The sequence below is a fragment of the Geospiza fortis genome, unplaced genomic scaffold (genome assembly GCF_000277835.1).
Source record: "Geospiza fortis unplaced genomic scaffold, GeoFor_1.0 scaffold450, whole genome shotgun sequence".
NCBI lineage: Eukaryota > Metazoa > Chordata > Aves > Passeriformes > Thraupidae > Geospiza > Geospiza fortis.
The window spans coordinates 1,766,569-1,775,032 of record NW_005054416.1 but is presented as its reverse complement, the minus strand read 5'-3'; the positions used below and the strand labels follow the sequence as shown (position 1 = coordinate 1,775,032).

General features: G+C 60.3%; 3 protein-coding genes across 3 annotated transcripts in view; 2 read left to right on the top strand and 1 right to left on the bottom strand.

The window, feature by feature from the left end:
• The window catches only part of CTNND1 (catenin delta 1), a 13,472-nt gene extending 10,116 nt beyond the window's left edge, over positions 1-3,356 (top strand). Inside the window, 5 exon segments of the mRNA XM_031061561.1 lie at positions 3-117; positions 637-724; positions 1,017-1,064; positions 1,187-1,284; positions 1,696-3,356. Coding sequence (XP_030917421.1) covers positions 3-117; positions 637-724; positions 1,017-1,064; positions 1,187-1,284; positions 1,696-1,707 — 361 coding nt within the window. The 3' untranslated portion in view covers positions 1,708-3,356.
• A 206-nt stretch (positions 3,357-3,562) lies between these two features.
• LPXN (leupaxin) lies at positions 3,563-6,440 on the bottom strand. The gene is given in 9 exon segments (XM_031061560.1): positions 3,563-4,057; positions 4,134-4,282; positions 4,476-4,538; positions 4,541-4,718; positions 4,801-4,947; positions 5,022-5,127; positions 5,334-5,389; positions 5,502-5,605; positions 6,360-6,440. Coding segments are annotated over 9 exon segments (1,083 nt in total). The 5' UTR covers positions 6,373-6,440; the 3' UTR covers positions 3,563-3,790.
• A 279-nt stretch (positions 6,441-6,719) lies between these two features.
• ZFP91 (ZFP91 zinc finger protein) overlaps positions 6,720-8,464 on the top strand; it is a 17,502-nt gene continuing 15,757 nt past the window's right edge. Inside the window, 2 exon segments of the mRNA XM_014309274.2 lie at positions 6,720-6,797; positions 8,313-8,452. Coding sequence (XP_014164749.2) covers positions 6,720-6,797; positions 8,313-8,452 — 218 coding nt within the window.

The window sequence follows — 8,464 nt, the reverse complement described above, 5'->3', positions numbered from 1 at the left end:
GGGACCCGCTCTGAGAGAGAAGTCCGGGCAGCTGCCCTCGTCTTGCAGACAGTCTGGGGCTATAAGGAGCTGCGGAAGCCCCTTGAGAAGGAAGGCTGGAAGAAGTCAGATTTCCAGGTGTGGGGATGCCCTGTGGTGGCCAGGGTGGTAGATGGATCCTGCAGCTAGGAGAAGGGTGTTCCTGGAGCTTGGCAGTACTGGCCTGTGGCTCTTCACCTTGCTGGTGGCACTGGGCACCCACGGAGGTGTCCCTGTGCTGTTTTTCAGCCACTGGCCCGCAGGAAGTCTCTGCTAGGAACACTCTGTAAAGTGTCATGCCCTGTATCCCACATGAGCATGAGGCAGGAATTTTGTCATTCCGAGTGCTGCTGTGGACGCTCCCAGGCTCAGTTTCCTTCCCAAAAGCAGGGATTGCCCTTGCTGCTGGAGGGCCAGGCACTGCCCCAGTCCAGGCAGGCCCCCCGACTCTGATGGGGGTGCAGTGGGGGCTTCAGTACCTTCTGCTTACTTTGGCCCCCCTACTCAAGGGCTGTGGCAGAGTTCCTGGGTTTGTGCTGGTGCTGGAGGGCTGGAATGTGCTGATGAGGAAGGAACCTCTGGGCCCAGGATCTGAGTGGTCACTGTCTGTTGCTGTAGGTGAACCTGAGCAATGCCTCTCGGACCCAGGGAGGCAACTCCTTTGATGACAGCACCTTGCCTCTCATTGACAGGAACCAAAAAACAGGTATGTGCTTGCCTTCAGCACCTGTGCCTGCCATCATCCCTCTGCCTTGTGGGTACTTGGGACAGCTGGTGTTTGTCCTCTCCCTTGCACTTCAGCTTTGGCTTCCCTGGCAGCCTCAGCTGCTCACACAGGGCCATTAGTATGGGCCTTGGGTGGCTTTTCTGGCCCTCAGTTTGGGCCTTAGATGGCTTCTTGGGGCTGGGCCTGGGCTCCCCCAGGTGGGGCAGGGAGCAGTTCCTCTGCGGCTCCTGACTGCAGGAACTGTTCCTGATGTGCTCTCCTGTGCTTGTAGACAAGAAATCCTCCCGGGAAGAGATCCAGATGAGCAACATGGGACCAGGTACGAGAGGGACTCCCTCTCAGTATGGGGGGAGCAGGGCAGAGTGCATATCTCCTGTGGGGGTGGTGCAGCCTCCCATGGAGGTGACATGACTGACTTGACTGTCCCCTCTCCTGCTCCAGACAACTATTCCACACTCAACGAGAGGGACCACAGCAGGACGCTGGACCGATCCGGTGACCTCGGGGAGATGGATCCGGTGAAGGCAGCGCCATTGATGGTGAGCAGCTCTCTTTAACTCGGGAACAGTGGGATGGATGGGTGCAGGAAATGCCACATCACTGTCCTGTCTGCCAGAGGAGAGGAGAGCTGGGCTCCCACAACTAACACCCCCCTATGCCATGGCCCCTACTAACCGCATGTGTCTGCAGCAGGAGGAGGGGCAGGAGTCGCAGCCTGAGGTAGAGGAGGAGGAGGAGGAAGATGCTGCTGTGCCCTCCCCCGTGTCGGTATGTCCCATGGTATCCTGCCCAGTCTGACAGTGGTGACAGATCCTGCTGTGCTCTTAGGGGTGCTTGGCCAGCCAAATCCTGCTCCAATCACTGCTGCTGCAATCACTGGTGCTGTGATCCTGCCTCCGCCCTCACTCCTACTCCAGCCTTAACACTTGTCCCTCTCTCTCTCTCCACAGCAGAAGATCTAGCTGGCCTCCCTGCCTCTGTTCCATTTGGGTTGATAATATATTATATATATAAATATATAACTCTTCATGGTGGAATGGACCGACTTTTACCTTGTCTTATTGTTGGAATTTTGCTGGACTCTCTGTGCCAACCATCCAGCCAAACGCCTGGGCCGGGTCCCCAGGGCAGCCCGGGCCGCTCGGTCTCCTCCGAGCCGCTGCACCTCCCTGTTCTGAGACACCACCACTGAGAACTCCTCCTCCCGTCCTCCACCACCTCCTTCCTCCTGAGAGTAAAACCTTCCTGCCTGACTCTGCCGGATCAGCCGGCGTGGATGCTGCACAAGGACTCGGATCTCTGCCTTGACCAGGAGCTGCCTTCTCTCCCACGCCTTCCCCCTGCTCCGAGGTGTCTTGCTGGGACAGGGACTGGGACCTCACTTGCCGCCGCCTTGTTCTTGGTTTGGTTTTGTTGCCTATAGGATATATTTTTTCATGTGGGATCACTCTTCAACCGCGCCATGGGGACAGCAGGAGCATCCCTCCTCCCTGAGGGCTGCAGGACCAGAGTCCAGGGGCTGGAGGCACAGGGGCCAGGGGAAGGAAAACCAGCAATAACGTCTCTTGCTTTGCTCTAGATGAGGCTTTGGGGGCATGGGAAGGGAGATCCAGCTCTGGATCCTGCAGAGGGGTCTGGATGGGGCCCTGGCTCCCACCCAGTGCCTGTGTGAGGAGGATCCTTCTGTGAGGAAGGAGGTCAGTGCTGGGGCATGGGCCAGGGTCCCCGCGGAGGGAGGAGATGCGGCAGGGTTTTGGGGAGAGCAGGCAGCTCTGGGGGCACTGTGCCAGGCACCTGGAGCCGGGATCCCGCGGCGCTGCCCCGCTGACTTTATCTTGACACGTGCCTTTCTTTTGCCACTGTGAAATAGCTCTTTGAATCGTACTGTCCAGCTGCTTCCCTGGGAAAGGGGAGTTTCCTGGCCTTCCAGCAGGGCTGAGCTCTTCCCTTCCCCACTGGGAGCCTTACCTGTCTGCAGTGGGGCTGGGAGCCTCTTTTGGGGGGAGCCCAAACCCTCTGCCCTCGCTGAGAGGGTGCGGGGTGCTCATCTGCATCCTGGCCTGGGCTGCCACGGGAGTTGGGATGTGCTCCTTCCCCTCCTCCTCTGGCTGTGGTGCTGGGGCACATCCATGTGCTGTGGTCTTTTAGGGAGCCCTGGGGCTCCCTGTGCAACTGGAAGCCTCTGTAGGAGGCTGCAAACTGGAGCAGGAGCCCTCCCAGCCCGGGGCTCCCCCCAGGGTGGGCTCTCGGGGCACGGGGAGGTGGCAGGGGCAGAGCTGGTGCCTTGCTCCTGCCCCACTTCCCCCCAGCTCTAGCTGGGCCTGCCCTGCTTCCAGCCTCACCTCAGCTCAGTTGGGTTTTGTTCTGGGATCTAACTCTTCTCTTTTCCTTTAAATATGTAAAACACTAATTCCTTTTTTAATTTTTAATTCCAAATGAACCAAAAAACCAGCATCCCCCTTCTCTCCTCCTTGGCCCTGGTGGGGAGGGGGGCCAAGGAGGCGGGGAGGGGGAAGCACCAAGCCGTTCCTTGTCTGATTCCTGTGCACACTCTTGTAACGCTTTTAAAACAAAATGATTTTTTTATATAAATAAAGTTTTTAAAGTGTGATGTGTGCCTGCCCCTTTGGTGTTTCTGGCTTTGCTGCTGGACCCAGCTGCTTTTCCCAGGAGTGGTGCTGATCTCCGTGGCTCCCAGAGGTGTCACTTTGTGCCAAACCATGTGGTATTTCCCAGCCCTCCCACCTTGCCTTGCACCCTTGTCCCCAGAGCCACCAGTAAGCAGAGAGAAGGCAGTACCAGGTGTTTTATTGCTTCAGATCCAAGGAGCAATGCCAGGCATGTCTTGGCAGGAAGAGGGGCAAGGAATGATGCCTGGCTTGGCAGCAGCCAAGCTGGGGACAGTTGGCTGAGCGGGACCAGCACCAGGCATGTTGATGGGTGGGATGTGTGTTTGGGTCTGCAGGGACAGTGCCAGGCACGTTGATGCTGGGGACGATGCTGGGGCCATCCAGGCAGGGAGGCTGTGTGCTGGGCACCTGGGGCTCACACAAAGAGCTTGTCGTGGCAGGGCTGGCAGTACATCTTGTCGTCGCGCTCGCGGAAGGTGCCCTTGTGCAGCCGGCCCAGGCAGTAGGAGCAGACGAAGTGCTCGGGGTGGTACCTGCGCCCCGCAGCCGTGATGCAGCGCCCGGTGACGGGGCGGCCGCAGCCGTGGCAGATGCTGCCCTGCCGCTGGTGGAAGTGCAGCTCGCAGTAGGGCCTCCCCTCCAGCTCGAAGAAGGACCCGCCGGTGAAGCCAGTCAGGCACTCCTGAGGGAAGGAGAGGGGAAGGCTGGCGTGGCCCTGGGAGCACCCCCAGTAGGTGCATCCCCGCCATCCCACTCACCGTGCACACGAAGCACTCGGCGTGCCAGACACCCTGCAGGGCTGACAGGTAGTTGTCAATGACAGGGCGCTCACAGCCCTGGCATTTGGGGGCGAACAGGGCCAGGAAGTCCTGGTGACAGTACGGCTTCCCATTGCGCTCCAGGAACCCTGCGGGGAGGGGATTGGGATGGGCACCACCTGGGGATGGCTTACACTGGGGACAGTGGGACATGGACACGGTGGTACCCAGGATAGGAGGCAAGGGAGAGACCTGGAGAGCTGTTGGATGGGGTGATATGTGCAAGAGCAGGGGATACCTGGGGTGTGGGCAGGACCCCCACACCTATTCCTTGGGACATACCCTCATCTCCAAACACCTTCCCGCAGTGGGGTGGTGGCGGGGGAGGCCAGGGGTGGGTCACTCACTCACCTCGCGGATGGGGCCGGCGCAGTAGGCGCAGCGCGGGGAGAAGGCCTGGTGATAATCCTCCTCGCAGAACGCCTGCCCGCCCTGCTCGAAGAAGGGCCCCTTGTCCAGCTCCTGGCCGCAGCGGGCACAGGTGAAGTGCTCGGGATGCCAGGTTTTGCCCAGGGCTGTGAGTGCCTGCAAGGAGGAGGCACGGTGGCTGTGAGGGCAGCTCTGGGGGGGGATGCCCAGGGGTGCCAGGCTGGCAGTGAGAGCTCACCTTGCCAGCGATGGGCTTGCGGCAGGAGGCGCAGACGGCGGGCGCAGCCATGATTCCCAGCTCCTGCAGGTCCCGCGTGAGGCTGTCCAGCATGTTGTCCAGCGAGGACTCCGTGGGCACCCCAGCTCCCTGCCCTGCAGCTGCCAGCTGTTGGGAAGGAGGATGTGAGGTCTGGGTGAGGGCCAAACCCCCCAGCCTGGTGCCCCAGGGCCAAGGCTCACCTTGCTCTGCGTGTGGCCCAGGTCAGCCAGGAGCTCATCCAGCTGCCGGGCGGCCTCCGTGTGTGGGGGTGAGGGGAGCAGCGGCTTTGGGACTGGCGCAGGGATGCTGGACATGGCAGAGAGGGGAGATGTTGTGTGTCCACCCCAAAGTCAGGACCCTCCACCCCTGCCAACACAGCCCTTTCCCACAGGCCACCACAGGGAACACTGCAGGTATGCAGGATACAGTCTGTCCCAGGTGACCCTGGATGGCAGAACTCTGCAAGGAACAGACAGCCCCAGATGGCTTTGCCCTCCCATGGCCATTTTTACCTGTACACTGAATCCAAACCTTCTCCCGGAGGCTGAGCTCGAGGTGGCAGTGGCACCTGAAAGGACAAGCCCTTGTGGCAGAGCCCTCAGGGTGCTCCCCTGGCAGCTTCCCCTGCCCAGCTCCACTGCCCCATCATGAGTGGAGGGGTCTCTGTGCCCAGGCATTACCTTTGGGGTACCGTGCTGGGCATCCTGGCAGGAGCTTGGTCCCTGCAGTGCACGGTCCTTGGAGGCCAGGCAGGAGCTCTGCTCCAGTTCTTCCAGCAAAGCATCTGCACAGAGCCACCCAGGTCAGGCCCCACAGCCACCAGTTGCCTACCCTGTGGTCTTCTACCACTCCCAAAATCTCAGGAGCAAAAGGAGTGTCACAGCAGGTCCTGCTGGCCAGCTGCCAGTGCCCCAAGGGGCCCTGAGCACCCTCCCCATGGCCCCCATCCCAGTGCAGGGTGTGCCCACCTTCCCAAAGAGTGAGGCAAAGGGTCCTGCCTCCCCACAGCATTCCTGGCCAGCAAAGAAACCTCTGCCAGTCCTCAGCTTGATCCAGCATGAGCGCTGGCAGGGAAAAGCTCACCCTGAGCCCATCCTGCGTGTCCAGAGCACCACTTCCCCCAAGGTGGGCCGAGCACTTTCCCTTTCCTCTTTCACCCCTCTGCCTTGGCTGTCCCTGACGCTGGGAACAGGGGATGCCCCCAGCAGTGTGGCTGCTCCCCTGAGCCCAGCTCCCCACCCCAGGCCAGGGATGGCTCCCAGCTCCCGCTGGGTGCAGCCAGCGTTGTGGCGCTGCCTCAGCCCATTTCCTGCTCTCAAGCTGGCTCCATTTTTGGCCAAGTGCTCGCTCAACCACCAGCCCCATGATTCTCTTGAGATGGGGGAGGCACAGGAGGGAGCAGGGCTCCAAGGCTGCCCCTCAGCGTCATCCCCTCCCGGCCCTGAGGTACAGGAAGGAAGAGCCTCCCCAGAACTGCCAAAAATGTGACCCCAAGCCAGGCCTGGCTGCAGGATCGGCTCTGGAGAGGCCCAACTTACCCAAATCCTCCATCCTGCCTTGGCGTGGGGTCCCAGGGCAGGGGCAGCCCCCCGAGGTGCTGAGATGGCAGCGGAGGCTGCGCCGGCTCTGTTCCGGTCTTGCCTCCTCCGCCCCCTGCGCCGGGGTTTGTCACCCAGGGCTTCCTCTGTGGGCTGCACACGCCACGTGTGACGGGCACAGCTGGGGCACAGAGAGCCACAAACAGCCCAGGTGGGGAGAAACTGGCCAAGGAGCTGCCCAAGGAGCTCCAGAAGCCAGGACGTGGATGTCTTGCTGACCCAGGCACTGTCCAGAAGCCACTGGCCACGTGTGACAAGGGATGGCATCCCTGTGCTGGGTGGGAATGGATTTGTGGCAGCATGACGGAGCAGTACTGTCACCTTCCAGCAGAACCTGCCTTTGGGGGACGCTTCTGGAGCCTCGTCATCGATTCCCAGGTAACAGCAAATCCCTTTTTGGCAGAGAAATCTCCTGGCACTGTTGGGAGCAGGCAGCAGATGTGGAAACAGCTCCAAGGGACTGGGGGATGTTAATGCCAGAGGCGGGTGCACATGGCTTGGTGTGTGCTTTGGGTTTTGTTTGGTGTTTGGACAGCACCTGGTGGGTGACCAACAACATCTCTGTCACCTTGGCCACCAGCCCTAAGAAAGCGTCACCAGGTCCTGGCTTGGCTCCTCTTTAGCCCAGCCAGAAAAACCTCTGGAGCAAAGGCTGAGAGCCACAGCCTCCATCCAGCACCCACAGGGGTCAGGCTGGCCCTGCCTTGGCCGCGCTCCTGGGCACTGCTGAGCCCTCACGGGTGGGACAGGCTGGAGCTGAGCCCCTCAGCTGCTGCCTCAGGGTCACTTCATTCCTGACTCCATTTTGTCGCCTGCTCACAGCAGGGCCATCCAGCCCAGCCCCGCCTCAGGAAAAGGCCCCGGGGCCACCAACCCGCAGTGTCCGGGCTGTGTCCGGGCCAGGAATGCTGAGAGCCCCCCAAAGCCCAGAGGAGGCACTGCTGCTGTCACTGCTCGGGCTGCCTGGCCATGGATCCTGGTGTCAGGGGTTCCCTTTCTGCACTCCACAGACCCTTCCTGCCTGCGGAAGGTTTTGGGCTATTTTTAGCTTTCTCGGTGATTTAGTGATGTGTGAGCCCGAGTGCATGTGAGCAGCTGGAGCTGGAATATCTTAAAACTTGTCCTTACAGAGCCCAGAGGCCAAAGGCTGAGCTGTGCCCTGCCCTGAGCTCTGCTCCCCTGTTCCAACAAGAATTAAGTGACCCCCAGCCTTGCCTGCAGAGGGGAAATCAGTCATGACAATGGCAGGGACAGGAGGAATCCCTGTGCAAGGATCCTGAGGTTTTTTTTTAATGCAAGGATATTCTCCTCCTTCCCAGTGTCTGTGTCAGGGGAACGTGTCTCTCCACAGTGAGGGGGTTTATCAGCACACTCTCAGGAACTGTTGGACACACTTTTGTTTTCTAGGAGCATGGCAGAGCTCAGGACTTGAAATGCAGAAGCAGAAAGGATTTGAAATGCAGAAGCCGAAGGGAGCAGCAGGCTCTCGGAGCCCTCTCACTGCTGGGAACCAGTTCAGCAAACAGGATTTTCCAGCTCAGCGCTGCGGGCTCTTTGAACCCCGGTGATTTTTGCTTTTTGTCTCCCGAGGGAGGATGAGGAGCACCTTGTTCTGGGGAAGTGTTACTCTTTGTTCTCCTGTCATAAAGCGCTGGGTAAGATCAGCCAAACCCTTGGCTCCAGAGCACACCCCAGTCCTGCTCCCCGAGGTCCTGGCCTGGTGTCACATCCTGCTGCAGGATCAGCCCAGGTCCAAAAGCCACCGAGGCGGCTGGGACAGCAGGGAAGGTGACAGAGTGGCGACCGTGACAAAACCCGCTCCCGGGTGGCGTCTTCAGCGTCTGCGGGGGCGAAGTTTTGGCGTTTTGGTATGGGTTCAATGTGTTAGTGCAGTTCCTGTCGGACAGTCAGGCGCTGCTGAGGCTGTTTTGGGGAGGGACTCGAGCCTTGCCCCCGCACAGCCGCTCCCGGGGTTCCTGCCCAGGCGCCGTTCGCACAGCCAGGAACGGGGAACTGGCGCTGCCTCAGCTCCGGTGGGACGGCCC